The sequence below is a fragment of the Myotis lucifugus genome, unplaced genomic scaffold, assembly GCF_000147115.1.
Source record: "Myotis lucifugus unplaced genomic scaffold, Myoluc2.0 scaffold_0, whole genome shotgun sequence".
Taxonomy (NCBI): Eukaryota; Metazoa; Chordata; class Mammalia; order Chiroptera; family Vespertilionidae; genus Myotis; species Myotis lucifugus.
This window is the reverse complement of record NW_005871048.1, coordinates 36048203-36067225: the sequence shown is the minus strand read 5'-3', so window position 1 is coordinate 36067225 and position 19023 is coordinate 36048203. Positions and strand designations below refer to the sequence as shown.

General features: G+C 35.1%; 1 protein-coding gene across 1 annotated transcript in view; it reads right to left on the bottom strand.

Annotated features, from left to right (window-relative positions):
* Nucleotides 1-19023, bottom strand: part of HOMER1 (homer scaffolding protein 1) — an 84929-nt gene that overhangs the window by 39296 nt on the left and 26610 nt on the right. The window contains exons 2-4 of the mRNA XM_006081279.3: nt 13246-13402; nt 8236-8367; nt 4425-4517 (exon numbers count right to left, since the gene is read on the bottom strand). Of these exons, the coding sequence (XP_006081341.1) occupies nt 4425-4517; nt 8236-8367; nt 13246-13402 (382 nt within the window). The remainder of the gene's footprint in view (nt 1-4424; nt 4518-8235; nt 8368-13245; nt 13403-19023) is intronic.

Genomic DNA, 19023 nt, shown 5'->3' with positions numbered 1-19023 from the left:
TTCCTAAAATAAAATCAAGGATAATATGTGTAATACAGGGAAATGCTTCTAATTAGGAAAAAACATAGAAGAATATAAGGAGATAGCCTACGTTATGATAATTTATATACTTTACATGAAAAATCTTGCACATGAAGTGCTGGGAAGAAATATGGAAAATATTGATGTGGTGAGACTTTTTTTTTTGAGGGGGCTTATGGTTTTACACCACCGAATGCATTTTATTTCACACTTAAATATAATTTAGCTAATAGTACCACAATGCTATAAATTATATAAGCTATCAAAGATCAAAAGATGACTCTCTTGATTCCACATTATCACTTAATTATTTTTTAAATATTAATGGAACCTCTATTTCAACCTTTAATTTCACTCATTAAATCTTTCTCCTGAATCCTCTTTGTTTCCACTAACAGTCAAGGCATGGATAAAGTTTATAAGATAATGTGCAACATAAAATTGTTTACAACAAAGTCAAATCATACTAAGGGAATAATGGGAACACTATCCAAAGTGACTCCTTCCAGGTCAATTATGGACATCATAAAAATGACAGAAAAAATCTATTAATAGCACATTCAGATTTCTTTGCAAGTGCCAAGGGTTAGCTCTATTTTGAGAAAAAAATATCCATAAAATTGCAGGCAATTAATTATTGGTATAATTTATGTAAGAAAGACAACTTGGAATTCCAATCAATTCATATTCAAAGAAAAGGCTTCAACTCTAAATCAAAATATGGGTGAGTAAATAAACATAATATTGAATTTTAATTTATAAATTTTAAAGAATCTTTTTAAAATTCTTCACATTCACTGACTTCTTATATTAACTCATCAACTACTAGCTTTGATTCCAACCAAATGAGCTTGTGCTGTATCCCCTCCTGTTCTCTCAATCTAACCCACTTTCCACCTGCTCTTCAACCTCAAGACTAACAATCTTTGGTTTTATTTCTCTCCATACACCAGAAAGCCAATCATGTTAATTACACTCTCGCTAGCATCATCCCAATTTTCGGGTTTCCTTTACCTTTTATAACATCTATGTTGTCAATTTTAATTTCATATAAAATGAACCATCATTCCCTATTCTTATGTGCCCAAGTTACCAAAAGCTATGAGAGAAAATATACTGTTAAATACGCTGATTGGTGCCATGAAGATAATTTTGAGCTCTGACTTTAATTATGCTCTTGAAGTGCCGAGTAATCTTTACCTACTCCGTTTGACTCTTCTTTTTTTCTTTACCTAACAGCTGTTCCAAACCTCTGTTCAAGCCTTCTCTCTTTTTAGTTGTCCTTCCTCTTTCACAGAGAAACTAGAAATAAATTCGCATAGGCTTCCTCAATCTCCCTCTTATCTGTATCTGAATCCATTTTTATTCTTCCTTCCTGTCTCAGATAGAGTGGCTAATTTGTTTCCATCCTCCCCCCCTCACAACAGTACCTTCTGCATAATGCTCCATCTATGATCCCTTCCTTCTATTCTTCTCTTTCTCCTTCCTGACTCAATTTAAAAGTCTTAGACAAATGACAGCTAAATTGTTTTTCTAGACTCCACTGAAGAAAAACTTTGATAATATCTGATTATATAAACCTTTTATCTTTAATGCATATTCTGAGAAAAATACCTAACAAGTTAACTGTAATACAGTATTTTTACTATGAACCATATAAAAAATTTCAGGAATAGAACCAATCATAACTCTTGATTTGATATAAAATTAACTGTTTATAAGATTTCCATGGAAACATAAGAACATAAGATCTTCCATAGAGGAAAATGTTCTAAGTTAATGTCTATTATTTAAAGAGTGATATGAAAGAAACTAATAACATGTAATTCAACCTATTCCTAAAGATGCAACCTTGATCAAGAAAACATTAAGATTATTGGTAATACTTTCAATAATAAAGAATCATTTAAAAAAAAGATTATCTGACATGATCGCACTCGGGAGTCTAAGAATGGGGAAGTGGATAACTTTGCTCTAAATGCCAGACTGCTTTCAGAGAGGTGGGATGGTTTGTCCATGGCACTGCTTCTCATAGTGTGGTCCCCAGACTGACAGCATCAGCATCTCTGGAAACTTGTTAGAAATGCACATTCCTGGGCCCCATCTCAGCCTCACCAAATCAGACTTCTTCGGGTGGGAACCAGCAACTTGTGTTTTAACAGCTCTTCCAGGGGATTCTGATGCAGGCTTTATTCAATTAAGGAATTTGTGTTTTTCTAAATAACTGTTATGTGCCAGATCCTCTGTTGAGGCTTTACATCATTATCTTCACCATAGCAACCACATCACCAACAACAGCTGTTAACATTAAGCATTTACTATATGACAAGCACTTTGTAATCCTCATTCAATTCTCACAAAACCCTATAAGATAACTGTTCTTATTCCCATTTTATAGATTTTTAAAAAATAGTAACTTGCTTAAATCAGAAAACCAGATTCAAAAACAGTCTCTATTGCCATGATCGTATGACACTGGCATAATGTCATCCTATATAATAAAAGGCTAATATGCAAATTGTCCCCCTGACTGGGAGTTCGACTGGGAGTTCAACCCAGAGTTCGACCAGGGGGCGGGGCCGGCTGACCAACCACCCGCGGGCCCTCCCCCTGGCCGGCCTGGCCCCAATCGGGGCCGGCCATCCAGACCCCACCCGTACATGAATTCATGCATTGGGCCTCTAGTCTGTTATATTAACGTTGCCATTATCATACTTGTTCCTCCCAACCACCCTATAAAGCAAGTAATGAAATACTCGTGTTACAGGTATATAAGCAATTTTAGCAAGATCACACAGTGACAGAAAAAGGATTTATGACTAAGCCTGTCAGACTTGAACACCCATACTCTGAACCACTTGTTTATCCCTCCTCAAACAAAAACAAAAACTATGCCTAAAAGTTTATTATTATTCATTATCCCATATAACCTTCTGATCCTTATGCTAAATTCATGAGTCATATTCTATTTTCCAGGCAGAGCGTTAATTTAGCAGGTTGGGTTAAACCACTGAGAACCAAGCTCTGTTCTCTAGCTGAATAGGATCGGAGTAGCCAGCGTTCAAACACTGCAAACTAAAACAAATATTAATGACACCTGTAATGGACTGTCACAAAAAGGGGAGAAAAGAGAAGTGAAAAGAAATACTTTTTCTTTTCTTTTTTTTCCCACTATTTCTCTGGCTTCAATTAACAATCAAACTTCAAATATTTTGAAAAGATTAATTGGTGTCAATATATTTTGGCTCTCAAATACTGATGAGCTTATGGTATGTCTTGGATATATCCCTTCAATGAATGTAAAGGCTTAAAGACACTCCTTCCACCAAAGAGGAGCAGGTATCTTAGCAACCTGTAGTAGTTCATGGCCAATTAAACAAAAGCAAGTTATGATTGGAGAAACAGAAACTAAGTACAAAGGCAAAATGTAATCCATTACAGTTCATTGGAATCATTTGAGTATTCTCTTACACTACAATCATTCACCCGAGTAACTGACGTTCCCAGCACGTATTGGTACTAAATTTTAAATAGGCTTTTATGCTTAAAAGTATCACTATACCATCAGAGCACTCAGGGAAGATAGATTCAAAGGAAATTTCAAAATTATCATTCATGTTATTCCTGGTCAGTGTTAGTACAGAGATAGTATAATGAAGCTTCAATCCAGAGTAAACCTTTAGTCTGTGAGGAAATATGTACTTTAAGCATACTTAAGAGAGCTTTCCTTTCCTTTAAAAAAAAAAATACACACCCAAAACTCTTTACACCAGTAGGGTTTGCCAAATAGAGTTTGGTGCCAGGTTGGGGAAGAAAGTGAATAGTGAAAGTTTTCTAAAATGTTCCAATCGTTTGGCTAGTCACTAAATTCCAAGGCAATTTCTATTTACTTCCTCAAGGAAGTTTTATGTAAATCTGCTACTACTGACATCATTCCAGAGAAACATTTGTACATCTGATCTTCATAAAACTCCCAAGGAAACTTCAAAAATAATTACTAAAGAGAAAAAGCACAAAACTGAACTCTACTCCTGTTTTCCTGAGCCTCCCCCGTCTTTGTCTCCTCTAGTAGCCGCACCTCAGTGACTAGCACAGAACACAAACAATAGGTCAGTCTATGCTCTATATGTACGATTGTTTTTTAAGTTGTATCCACATTTTAAAAATCTGCGTTTTAATTGCTAAGCTAATCCCTCCCCACCCCCAGATTCTTGTAGACACTGGCATATAGGACAAACACCTTTCTTTCTTGACTAGTACAGATGAACTAAAGGGTACATTTCTGTGTTCACTTTGAAAATTATCTTAATTTTGCCATTATGTTCTTAAGTTTGACTCTGGCATAAAGGATATCATCTAAAATGAACAAGGCTCATAAATAAGAATGGAAATTAAATACCCACCTGTGAAGGTGTACTGGTAAGTTCCATCTTTTCTTGTGATTTCTCCTTTGCTAGTCGAGCAGCTTCTTTAAATTCCTGAAACTTTTCTGCAAACTGAATGTATAAAGACTATATACATTAACCAAATAAAATAAGTTGCAATGCTCACTTTTACCTTAATTTTCTTTTATCGTTTCTATAACTGACTCTTATGCATGCAACCTACCCCTCAAATCAATTATAAGTATAATATGAAAATGACAAAAAAAGAAACCAAATACCAAAACATATGTATACTGCAAAGTACACTGACAAATCTCATTCAAAAACATCATAACATAACTAAGTTAGAATCTGGTGTCAGCTAGCTTACCTATGTCCTTCCTTGGTTTTTCATATATACTTTACTAAAATGGGCGGGGTTTGGGGGGGGGGTACACATCGGGAGAGGAATCAGTAAAGATGGGCATACCATGTTTGTTTATCATGGAAAAAAGGGAATCTCTTAAGTATCAACTCCTAAACATCTCAGTATCTGGAGCATGCTCTTAACTTTTACTATAATATAAACTCTTGTATTATGAAGGTATTTTATTTTCAACAATACAAACAGCAACATTTACTATTACCACTAACTGGCATTAATAAAACTTCATTTCTAAAGACTCCTAAACAGCCAATGTACAGCAGCAGAAGGAATAATATGTCTCCACAAAGGTCTTTCAGATTGGTAACAATTTAAAAAATTACTGTACATAAAATGCTAATTCTTAGGAACTCACAGAAATCTATAAACGTCACAGCCACAAATACTACCTTATCTATGTGTTGGAAGTAGATACTAGTTTACCACTATTCTCAGGGAGAGTAAGTTATGGTTACAAAATAACCAAATTTAAAAACCTAAAATCTCTTTTTCTTGGCCGGGTGGCCTGGTTGGAGCATCGTCCCGTACAACAAAAGGTTTCAGGTTCGATTCCCAATCAGGGCACATACCTAGGTTGCTGGTTCAATTCCCAGTCGGGTGCGTATAGGAGACAACCACACACACACACTCTCTCTCTCTCTCTCTCTCTCTCTCTCTCTCTCTCTCTCTTTCTAATAAATAAAAAGCATATCCTCTGAGGACAAAAACAAAAAAAACAAAAACAAAACAAAAAAACCCCTAAAATCTCTATGCAATTTAAACCACTTGATTAAAGTTGGTAATAAAAATATGAAATGATCGTTCTCTCCTCAAACCCCATAAGCCAACCCTGATTTCATTTCTGTCTTGGGAAGGAAAGCTTTGGTAGGAAAGGCTCATGATACTCTGATGTGCCTTTGGGAGATAGAGGAGGATCAAAATTAGAGTTGTCATTGCAACTTTTCCTTCTTGCTTTAAATCTTTCACCCCCTCCTACAACTTGTAGATCTGGGAAGTGAATCTCTATACTATACTTTAGTTCCTGTGCTAATTAAACAGAACATCTCCTTACAGGAAAAACAACAAAACTGAATACAAAGCTTGAAAGGCCTTATTCATGTTGGTGGAATTAATTAACCATAATTAATTTCTCTTTATGTAATCTGTAGTACAGAAAGCTTTTCTTACACTCATTTAGCATTCCAAAGTAGTTAATGTTTAAAACCCTTCTCAACTTCACAAAGACCTATGCTATTGCTAATTTTTAAAGACTTAAGTTTCCATGATAACAAAATACAACGCAGGAAGCACTAAAGCATAGCTGTAACTTTTCTCATACATCAACCTTAACGAACCACCCTGTTCTAATACTGCCACTCTCCCTTACTTTGAGAGGCCTCTGTCTACAATTGCCTTCAGGGGCTTCTCCAACCCCTTGCATTCTTTTATATATTTTAATGATAAAACAAGTCAGAATATTTACATGTTTGCTTCATTTATATAAAATATTATACACTCCATAGGGTCCTTTACAGTCTATAAAGCATCCACATTAGACTTCAAGGCTAGTCTCTTCAGAATGCTTTGAAGAGATTAACTGTAAACTCTTGGAGCCAAATCTAGTGAATAAAAACCTGGACTTGGCTCTGAGAGCTAATAGGTTGTTTCCTGATAGTCAACCCACATGCAAAATACTAGAATTCACTACTGGTAAGGTTGGTCAAAAATATATGCTAATTTTAAGAAAGAAAAATAAAATTCTTGAAATATAAAAGCCATTCCCAGAAAAGAAGATCAAATGAGAGGAGACAGTATAATTGAACAGAATTTAATAAACGATTCCTTTATTACATTAGCTACTTTCCCACTAACCTGAAAGACACAATGAAAAACTTAATATATGGTCAAAATTACTTAAGCTCAAAAATCATTTCATGCAAGTTTAGTGAAGATATTAAGCCACATTTTAGTTCCTGTGCTAACCAAAAATTCAGCAAGTGGAATATAATTATAGTTTTATTTTATTCTTGCTATAGTCTGTAATGAATGGTTCCAAAAGAAAAGTTCTAAGGTTCTGAGTAATGGCAAAAGTATTAGAATAAACGTATAATTTCCTAAGGGAATTATTTATGGAGGGACAATGCTCAGCCAGATACCTGTGTCCCTGTTATGTTGAAATACTTTGAATCTAAAACTCATACCTCTACTACAGTTCAAGTAATGTATTTAGAGAATTAGATGGGTGTAAGAGAAATCAAAGCAGGTAACTTGGTTGTTTTAATTATCCTATAAAGAATGACTTACAATCACCAAGGCAAAAGTTAAAATAGTCTAAAAATTGAGCTTCAAACTGCAATTTATGAAAAAGATAACATTTGAAAACAAGTGTTAAGGAATGTTTACAACTAAAACAAAAGGAAACAAAGTAGCTTATTTCATACTTATTCCTTACATACTCTTTCCAAGTGACATCCACTGAACTATCTAATAGTAACCTCAAGTCAATAAATATTCACAAAAAGTGTACGACTTTTAAAAAGAATCTGAATGACCCCAACTATTTGAAGTCTCAAGCCATGAGATCCTGTGTATACTAAAACACATGTAAAATGTTTCAAATGTAGGGTTGTCCTTCTAACTGAATGCTTCAGAGAAGTTTTCAGCATAAATCTTTGGGTCTGGTGAGCGTAAAATTTGAAGAGCAAAAGTGAGTAATACTCATTTTCTTCATCATCTTAGGGAGATAGTTTCCTCTTTTTCTTACACACTCTTTCCATGCGACAGCCACAGACTCAAGGTGTGAACACTGCTTGACTTGGCTTATAGGCAGGACAACTGTTTTGTTTCCTGGTGATGGTCTGTATTATATTGGCTTTTCTGGCCACAGTACTTCACTTGGTTAGTGTTTCCCAAGAACTCCTCATAGTATCTATGGGGTCTCTGTATTGCATCAGAGAGCTCAGAGTAATTCTGACCCAGACAATGCACAACTTTCCCTAAACATAGTGATTTATATGTGTCTGCTGTCACGTCAGAAAGTTGAAATATATACCATTATCAGCTTGAGTTTTCACAACTCATAAGAGCTTGGTGTCTACCTATCTTGCAGACCATCTCCAACTAAGGATGTAAAGTCATGAGCAAAGTCCATTCTAAAGTGGTAATTCACATGTTTTATTTCCTATCATACACACAGTTAACTATGCAAAGCCTTCTCAATCAGTGGTGACTATTTTTAATGTGTGCAATGAATTTTCCAATTGACAACAGAATCCAATGATCTCTTCCTGCTTTAAAATTACAACAGTTCTGAGAATATTAAACAAATTTCTCCTATATATTTTACACTCTCCATTTGCTACTATATATTTAAGATATCTGACCTGAAGACGAAGATTTCCACTGAGATCTGATGAATTAACTTACTTTTGAAAGATGATGCTCAGAAGAGAATCCCAGTCCATAAACAGTGTTTGCCCGGCTATCGGCCCACTGGCCAAACTTCTGAGATGTTTTCGTAAATGTCATGTTTGGGGTGATGGTGCTATTAATTATTGCCTGAAAAATAAAACAAGTATGAGTAACCTGCCCAAAATTAGCAAACAGACATTTAAACACATAATTATTTCGTTACATAAAAACTTAGGATTCTTAATGAGCCAGTACATTAAATATACAGTATAGTTATAGAAATAGTTTATATTATTGCAAGTGACAGAGTGGAAATAAGGTAACTACTAGAACTATAAATATAATGGCAATCTATCAAAAATTGTAATACCTTACAGTCAAAATAAGTTTTCTTATGATGCAAAAAATTTTAAAGAGCTTTTAGTGTAATTAATTTCTTCCCTTTGAACATTTAGGGTCAATATCTATTAATTTTGTTTTAATTTTATTTAACATCTATTAATTTTGATGATAGTCACTAAAAGCAAGTAAGTTTTAATAGTTATTTCTTTAAAATAGTTAGCTCCCACTCTCCAAAAAATCTTTCAAAAATGAATACATCAATAGGACAAATTTTCTATTTGTACATGAATTTTCTAAAATGCATAATCAACAATTTTCCAAAACCTGACTTACCTGAAATATATCATGATAAAGAAAAGACTTTCAATCGTTTAGTATTTTTCCTTTACTCAAGGGAAAAACAAACCCCTAAATACATACTTTATTTCTTTTCTGATAAAGTGGTATAAATTCATGATTTTGAGAATCACTATCATTTCTGTTTAACACATAGTTCCTTAGAAAACTAGTATTTTAGTATGTTATTAAATATTAACCTTGGTGATGACTAAAATTATAACATATTAACTTAAATTCATTTCCTCTGTCAGTACTGTAAAAGTATAGAACCCATTTTATTTAAGTTTAATGCCCTCCAAAAATTGAGATTACAAAGTGATTCAATAATAATAAAAATGCGCATGTGATCACATTCATAAGTGGTTTTCTGGAAAATTATTAAATATGGAATGAAAATCAAGCATTTTTAGAACAAATCTAAATGTTCACCATGTGAACAACTGTATAATGTAAATATTTATGAGCTAAGCAAGTACTGGTGAAGTTACAATAATGAATGTATGACACCTGCCTGCTAAAGAAGACAGTAGAAGAGAGAGTGGTCCCTTGCTTTCTCTTACAGACAGTAAATGGGTTACCTGTTGTTACATGGAGCCCTTGTCCTTGATTAAGCTTTTTTGTTTACCTCCTACAAAATTTATATACTCAGATACCTCCTTACTCTTCAATTCAAAAGCTGCTTTTCCTAGCATGTCATTTTAGATCCTGTAAAATGTGGCTAATAACTGCACTAATTTGCGAGGTTGTCATCAAATGGAAAGACTGAATGGAAAAGAATATACAGTAGTCCCCCTATATCCAGTTTCAGTTACCTGTGAACAACAGAAGTCTTAAATATTATATGGAAAATTCCCAGAAATAAACAATTCATAAGTTTAAGTTGCATGCTGTTCTGAGTAGTGTGATGAAATCTCTCGCTGTCCTGTCTTGCCTTTGAATCATGCCTCCTGAGTCATGCCTTTGTCCAGCATTAGCCACACTACCTGCCCATAGTCACTTAGTACCTGTCTAGGTTATCAGGCTGACTGTCGAATGTCCCACTGTTTGTGTTCAAGTGACCTTTATTTCACTTAATAATGGCCCCAAAGCACAAGAGTAGTGACACTGGCAATTTGAATATACCAAAGAAAAGCTGTAAAGTGTATGTTTGTACAGGAAAAAATTTAGTTCTATCTGCACTTTCAGGCATCCACTCACAGTCTTGGAAGTATTTCCTGTGGATAAGGGGGAACTACTGTATTAATTTGCTAAGGAATCATTTGGTTATTCAACTATTTTATTGAGTACCTATTAATGTCAAGCACAATTCTATAAACTTGAGATACAACAAGAGGCAATATGATTGTAGATCACATTCTAGAACAAAAAGCATCAGTCAATGACCACGTAAATAAATAGCTGACCAATTTTCCGTGAGTGGTGAGTGCTTATGAAGACCATAAGACCAGGATATGATAGAGACTGAAAGGCTAGACAGCCAGGACTGTCAGGCACTACTTTAGATCCCCTGGTCCTGGAGTATTCCCTGAGGAAGGCACATTTGTGTTTTCAAGAAGAGAAGGGCATTTAACATGTTACCCTAATTAACTCAGAAAGTGAGATGGCGATAGGGGTTACAGGCAGCTGAGGAAACCCACCCATGTGCTATTGGTACTGACCTTCAGTTTTAACTATTTCAAATGAACTTTTTTCTACTTTTCAGTTTAAGAGTTCCGTTTTAATCCTCATTCTGAACATTTCCTTAAAAATATATTTTATTAGACTTCCTTGAATAGAATGCTACAATGAATCCATTTAAAAGAAAAAAATTAGCTCTATAAAATAAACATGTATTTCAATCTCAAAGTTCTTATCCTTTCAAGGAGAAGAGTTAGAAATGCTGTGTTCTTACAGATCATGTAGTCCCTGATCCTGGCCCCTGGCCACGCTGATGCCTCTGCAAACTGTATATGCACAGTAAAAGCACATTCTCTAGCCAGGGCACCTAAGGCCTTCTCAACTGATCATGCTGTGCAGAAACAGAAGTGAGGGTGGTAAGAAAAAAACTCATTTAGCTGCATCAAATAAACCAGTAGTGCTTATAAAAAACAAACTAAAACCCCCCGACAACTCCTGCAGGGAACTGCAGTGGTTAACAGCATCAGCTTAGAAAGCTAACTAGAAAGTAGAAAATGTGATAGAAAAATGTAATTGCTACAGAGGGTAGATTTTATTAAAAGAAACGAAACAAAAACTTTTTCATAAGAGTTATTTAAGAGCCTAAAAATTACAAGCTGCAAAGTACACTCAAAAATAAAAATGCCAGAAGCAATAGTTCATATTGCTTCAGAAGGAAGACACACGAGGATTACTTAAACACATAGTACATGAGACTACTTCAGTTGAACTTTATTTTTTATACCATTTAACTCTCCTGTCTAATAAAATGACATTTTATCTGTGGTTTGGGCCAAGAGAGAAACACACATTATAGAGAACTAAAGATTCGAATCAGGGAAAAGAAATAAATTAACATTCTAGAGTCTAAATTAATAATAATTAATATCTGTTAATTTCACTAAATATTTATAAAATATGACAAAATTGTTCTTCATTTTAAAAAAACACTTTCAGACTTGTATGCATGCATATAAGCACAACCAACAGACGCAAGACACTGGGGGCGCAGGGGAGAGGGGGGACGAGGGCAAATGCTGGGGGATAGGGGAGGCCGGGGGGAGGTCAGTGGGGGGGAAAAAAAGGAGACATATGTACTACTATTTGTAATACCTTAAACAATAAAATTAAATTTAAAAAAACCTTCACAGAAATTAACTATTTCAATTTCCCAAGTCCTTTAAATCCTCCAAATGAAAATGAAAATAGATTCAATTATTCAAATAAATACAAGTTAGTCACTTGTGAACCGAAGTACAAATAGCCCCTGGGTACTATAATCTAGTTAATGAGACAAGAAATGAGCACACAGAAAAGACTGAAGTTTGAGCATTAAATTAGATTTTTCTTTTATTCCCCCAAACCACTAAGTACTACATAATTAATAGCTTAATAATATTAATAATGGTAACAGTAAGAGTTGTGTTTATATAGGGATTACTATACACCCTTGGAGGGCTTTTGCCTAAATGTATTTCATCTTCACAACAATCCCACGATATGATGACGTAGACAACTTACTAATTCTTTTTTCAGATGAGAAAACTGAGGCACTAAGACATTAAATATCTTGCTCTAGGCCAAATGGCTTTTAAGTAGTAGAGCAAAAATTCAAACCAGACAGTCTGGCTATATAGTCTGTGTCCTTAACCCCTAAACTAAATTGCTAAAATTTCTGAGAATAGAAAGGCCTCATGGCTTCATGAACACTTGAAGAAAAAGAACGGAGCCCTCATTCTACACACTTTACATCCAGAATATGATGCTTGGCATTTCTTTATCTTCATGTGTTGTTCAAAATTCACTGATGAAAAAGTGGTATCCATCAGGCACTGATCTAAGTGTTTTTGCAGATTAACTCATTTAATCCTTACAATTTCAAGCACTGAGGTGAGAACAATGAAGCGCAGAGAGGTAATTTGCCCAAAGTCAAAATCTTAGTAGATGGTATAGTTGAGACGTGAAATCAGGTAGTCTATGCTCTTAAATATTAGACTATTTGCCTCTCCTAAAAATAAAAATGTAGGAACTGTCCGTATGCTTCTTTCTGAATGAGGGATGCTCAGAATAAACTTTAATATTGATATTGACAGACTTCATATGATTTAGGGATTTTGAACAGCATACTAACCTATAAGAGTAGAAATTGCATCCATCCTATTCAACACTATATTTGTAGCCCCTAGCAAAATGCTTGACATATAACAGATAATCAATGAATATTTCCCAAATAAAACTGACCTCAGATTTGTAGAATATTTTGACATGCAATTTAGTATATAAGGTGATTAATCCAAATAATTTAGTGGACAAAAAATGTTGCTACCTTAAAAATGACCAATTTTGGCCCAGCCAACGTGGCTCAGTGGTTGAGCATCAACCTATGAATCAGGAGGTCAAGGTTTGATTCCTGGTCAGGGCACATGCACAGGTTTCAGATTCAATCCCCAGTGTGGGGCATGCAGGAAACAGCCGATCAATGATTCTTTCTTGATGTTTCTATCTCTCTCTCCCTCTCCCTTCCTCTCTGAAATCAATTTAAAAAAGTATTTTTTAAAAATGATCAATTTTGTTTTTTAAAGTTTTAAAATCTCTCAATATTTTAATAAAGATAAAATTCCTCTAAAACTGAGATGCTATACTGTATAAAGCAAAATAGCAAGATTATTTAAAATAAATGTAACTTACCTTTGAGCCATCTAAACTGATTATCCTATAGACATTTCTTGTGCTGTCATAGAAATAAGACACAGTAACTGCGTGCTTGCTGGTGGGTACCCAGTTCTTCTTTGTGTTTGGGTCAATCTGGAAGACATGAGCACGAGTGCTGAAGATGGGTTGTTCCCTGTGGGGGAGAAAATAAAATGACACTCTGAAGCCAGCCAATTTTATTCCACTGGACAATAGAACATGAAAACTACGAGGATGACCCCACTTAACCAAAAACTCCCCACATCCTGAAAACAAGAGAAACTTTCAAATTTGAATATTCTAAGTATTCAATCAGAAGCTTCTTTAAAACAATGACAGTCAATCCTCATTATTGAAGATTCTGTATTTGCGAATTTGCCTACTCAACAAAATGTATTTGTAACCCCAAAAGCAATGCCTGAGGTCCTTTCTTGGTCTTCTGCAGTGGAAAATGTGCGTCCTTGGAAAAGCATGTTTCCATCTGACGCTGATCAAGGCAACACTCAGCCCTGCTGTTTCAGCTCTCATACTATAATCAAGTGTCCTTTTTTTGTGATCTATTTAGCACCGGGTATTTCGCATTTTTGTGCTTTCTGTTGGTGCATTCCCTGTTTAAAATGATCCCCCAAGCATAGTGCTGAAGTGCTATCTGTTCCTGCGGCAAGAGGCTGTGATGTGCCCTATGGAGTAAACATGTTAGATAAGCTTTGCTCAGGCATGAGTTACAGTGCTAATGGCCTTGAGTTCAATGCTAATGAATCAAAAATATATATTAAATAAAGTATCTTTAAACAGAAACACATAAAACAAACTTATGTATTGATGGGTTGATGAAAATGTTACGACAGAGGCTCACAGGGACCCTATATTCCCCCTAGGAGCAATGGGTCAAAATTCACAACTTCAGTGTTTGTGGAGCCTTTGTAAGAACATAACTATTGTGAATAATGAGAACTGACTATGCCTTGTTAAAATACACATCTTCTACTTGACCCTCACTAGGTTAAAGGTTGCTACCCATTTAAAACTACATTATTCTGGTAATAGGTAAATAACTTACTGAGAAAGTTTACACCAGTATAATCTCTATATTGAAAAGTATATGAAAAACTAAGTGGCTCACCACAACAGTATCTTTTAATTAGATCAAGTAGTGCCTTAAAGATGTACAAGAGATTTTAAAAATTATAACTTCAAGAACCAAAACTATTAAAACATTAAAATATTTAAAAATATATTCAAAATATGATGATTATAGATTTTTTACAGTCTGAGATTGTCTGTATATAATAGAAGCATTATAATGCAAAATTTTTCAAGTTTGGAGTAAAATTTCTTTTGAAAACAGCAGCTATGAGACATTTCTTTGTCCCCTCCCCCCTACCCCCCCCCCCCAAATAACACAACACCTTTCTTTCCTAAAGCAGATTAAGGTCCTAAAGAGAAGTTTAACTGGTATTTTTTAATAGTTAAAGTTAAAGTTAAAAGTTTTAATTTTAAAGAAAGGACAGGAGAGTGTGGAAAAAAGAAATTAGAAGACAAGCAGGACAAATCTGGGTCCTTGACAAACGGCTCTTCAGATAGATAAAGGGCAGTGTGTCACGTGTCCCCTGGGATCTCCTTCAGTCCTTGGAGAGCAGGTGTGAAAGGAGGGACTTCCCTGTAGGTCACCTGGCTCTTCCCAGTTTTGTTTCTGGAAACCTCTATAACAACTTTTCTTATTTAGAATATCTCTTTTGAAAGGAAGTGATATATTTTATGCCACTCCCTAAAAAGTGACAGAAAGTCATCATTTCTGGCTTAACTGCCATCATATATGGATTTCTTCAATAAATAAACTTTAACAATCTTGCACTGTGACAGAATAAAGAATTCTTCTGAATTGGGAGGTCTTATTCATTCCCTTTCCCCATCCTTAACTTTCAGTAAGGCTGTGCTACACTTGAGTTATCTTCCCAAAGCACTGCAGCTTCTAGTTTTCATTTTTTGCCTTTTAATTAAAGTCCCCAGTATAAATGTACTTGGTCAGACTGAGTGTGACTAATTCCAATTCACAAAATCTACTCACACAAAACTGTCTGTATTAAGGCATGTAAGGAAGAGAATGGAACACTCTAGTTTTTACAGACTTGATTTAAAAAAAAATTTTTTTTATTTAACTGGGGTAAATTTCTAAATAGTGCATGCTGGTAATTATAGAAATGTGTTCTAAAAAGTGTATTTTCTAAAAAACTAAAGTAGTTGTTAACACAATGATATTGCTTTTGCACTCAACAAATTCTTATTCAATGCAAATGCAATGTTTTGAGTCCAGTAAAAAAAATTCCCACATCACATTAATTCACTCAATTTAATTAATCTGCACAATTAATCCACACAGTTTATCTTCTAAATAAAAATCTTTAGAGTAAACTACTATTTTACAAGCAAATGACATTTGATATCAATGAAATATATTGCTTTCTTCAATTCTCTCTGAATGGCTGATTTCTTAAAGAAACTTATAGTACAAGATTTCTGTAGCCAAAAGCCTACCAAGTTTAAATGATAAAAACTAAAAAAATAATAATAATTTGACAGGGAACAGAATTCCTGTAAGTAATGAGGATGTTACTATATCACTTAGGGCATACTAATAAATGATGCAAACTTTCATTGACTATCTACTACAGGCAAAAAACTGAGAGATGGTCCCCACCCTTAAAAAATTCAATTTGGTGAGGGAAGATAGATATGTTTAGAAATAAAATGCTCTTTCCCATGATATTCTCTTAAAGTGACTCAGGGCTACCATGGAGAAATTGATGCCTAAGTAGTGTTTGAAACAAAGTATGGCACAGTGGTAAGAAGGCTCAGCACATTGGCCTGTGTAGCAAGAACTGTAGTGATTATGAGTGACTTTGAAAAATAAGGCTAAATATAAAGAGAAGCCAGCTCACAAGGGTCCTGGCTGGAGGCTACTGAAAGATGTAAATACAGAATAGCTTTGCCTTTTAGAAAGATAAATTTGGCATCACTGAAGAGGGTGGATTGGGAAGAAAGAACATCAGAGAAAAGCAGGCTAGTCAAAACCATACAAAAAACAGGAGGTAGGAGTGGGATGAAGATATGAGGAAGGATTCAAGGTAAATTTAGAAAGTAGAATCAATAAGGTTAAGTAACAGATTAGACATGGGCAATGGTTCTCAAGTAGGGATGATTTGTTCCTCAAGGGACATTTCAAAACATCTGGAGACATTTTTGGTTGGCCCAACTGAGGGAGATTATTATTAGCGCCCAAGGAGGAGAAGCCAGGGCTGGTTGCTAAACATCTACAATGCACAGGACAGCCCCACACAACAAAAAAGTATCCAGCCAAAAATGCCAATAGTGCCAGGGCTGAGAAATCCTAACGTAGGAGATGAAGGAAGGATCTGAGTCTCTCTCTCTCCTGGGTTTCTGGCTTGGGTGACTGAAAAGAAGACAATGTCACTGGCCAGGATGGGAAACAAAGTAAAGCCTGGGACTGGCAGGACAGCAGGGAGAGGATGAGCTCAGTTTTGACTAAGTTTAGAGCCTTTGCATGTAAAACTGTCAGCACAGGAACTTAAAAATATTAGGCTGGGGCTCAGCAGAGAAAACCAAGCTGGAGTGAAAAGTGTGGGGAATCAGCAAGAGATCTTATCATGGCCTTGGCCAGCTAGCTCAGTTGGTTAGAGCGCACGGTATAAAAGTGTTCTATTACTCATACAGAGGAATAAAGGGAAAGTAGGAGAGAAGCACAAATCCAAACATGCCTAACTGCAGGCCTGAAGTGCTGAAGATACATTCACCTCCTGGTGAAAACACTCTCCTCTTCCTGAGCCGTAAATACACAGGAAGTAAGAGAAAAAACATTCTATCTTCAGCTTGGTTTTTAGACTTTGAAATAGCAAGAGAAGGTGGACAATACCTGTTGAGGCCAAAAGGACACGAGCAAGGATAAGACAAGGAGTGGACAGACACTAATGACCATGTAACTTCAGACGGAATGCCTGAAGAATTCTTTCAGTGCCAATGTGAGGGCACAGCAAGTCTTCAGACAAGCTGAAGCTCAAGCACTAAAGTTTCTTCAAAAGAATTGTGCTGTGCAAATTAATAATATAAATTGTAGTTCCACTGATTATCGGGGAACCAGTTTAACTGCCCCCTGCCCAGCCCTCCAATGCAAAGATTGTGACTGCATGTTACTATGTATTCCTACTACCATGTTATATGGTTAACAGCTGTTAGCTTATACATTTAGCTTTTTTTAAACACATGCTTACTTTAAGAAAGCAAAGATTATTCTAATGGCTACCCAACACATAGTTGTACTGCAAGAACTCCATCTAGTGATGAACCAAAAACATAACAGGCATATGTTTTTTAAAACTTCCGTATATAGAAATACGAAATTGTGATGTTGCTATAACAGACGTATATAGACACAAAATGTGACACTACCAACTGCAAAATGTCTTTTCTGGAAGTATTTTTTAAAATTGTATGATCTGAATTCCTTCATCTTTTATTTGGTTAAATGCACATTCAAATGAAAGATTTAGAAAATAATTGCATCACAACTGAGCATAAAAAATATTTTCAGTGAAAAAAGTAAAGGGATTAAGAAGTAAAAATTATCTGTTATAAAATAGTCACAGGTATGTAAAATACAGCATAAGGAATATAATCAATAATATTGTAATAACTGTTTGGTGTTAGGTGGGTACAAGCCTTATACAGGGGACCACTTCATAAATATCTGAGCACTATGCTGCACACCTGAACTAATGTAATATTGAATGTCAACTGTAATTTAAAAATTTAAATAAAGAAATACTTTCATGACATTAAGTTGTTAATTGGCATATCTGAAGAAAATATCAAATAAATTAAAATTTTCCATTTGGAATTTAAGATTATCTATAATAATAAAAGCATAATATGCTAATTAGACCAGACAGCCGAATGACCTTCTGGACAACCTTCCGGGTGAAGCCGGGGCTGCGAGGGCCGAGGCAAGCTGCTGCAGCTGTGAGGGCTGAGCCCCTTGCATGAATTTCATGCATCGGGCCTCTAGTTAAATTATAAAACTATACTTAAACATAAGAATACTGTTTATATTCCTTATATACTATCCCTTATTTTAAAAGTAATTTTTACTCATCACAGTTCTTTCATTAGGTCAAAGAAATTCCAATACTTATTTACCTTGGGCACTTTAATAAGTAGCTACATTTAAAAGATCAGGTATATGCAGAAATTCATTGTAAAGAGCAAGCAAATTCACTCAATATATACATTTAAGCAACATCTTCAATGCTGAAGAACCTGGCTTGCTATTTATTAAATAACTGCCAAGTGACATTACCTCTGTCCCTCCTCCCCATTTAAAACCCTCTCCATTCCAGATAAAATACTGGGTGTTTTAAAATATATCAACACCCATGTCTGGTAACTCAGTTACATTTAAAATTAGTATTGTAGCCCTGGCCGGGTGGCTCAGTTGATTGGAGCATAGTCTCATTCAGCAAAAGATTTCTGGTTCGATTCCCAGTCAAGGCACATATCTAGGTTTTGGGTTTGATCCCCAGCCGGTGTGCATACAGGAAGCAACCAATTGATATTTCTCACATCGATATTTCTCTCTCTCTTTCTCTCTCTCACTTTCTCTCTCAAATCAATGGGGGGAATAAAATTAGTATTGTATTTTCAATTCTATTAGCCTTTAAATATTCTCTTCCCAAACGATTTCCACTAAATAAAGTTAAATTC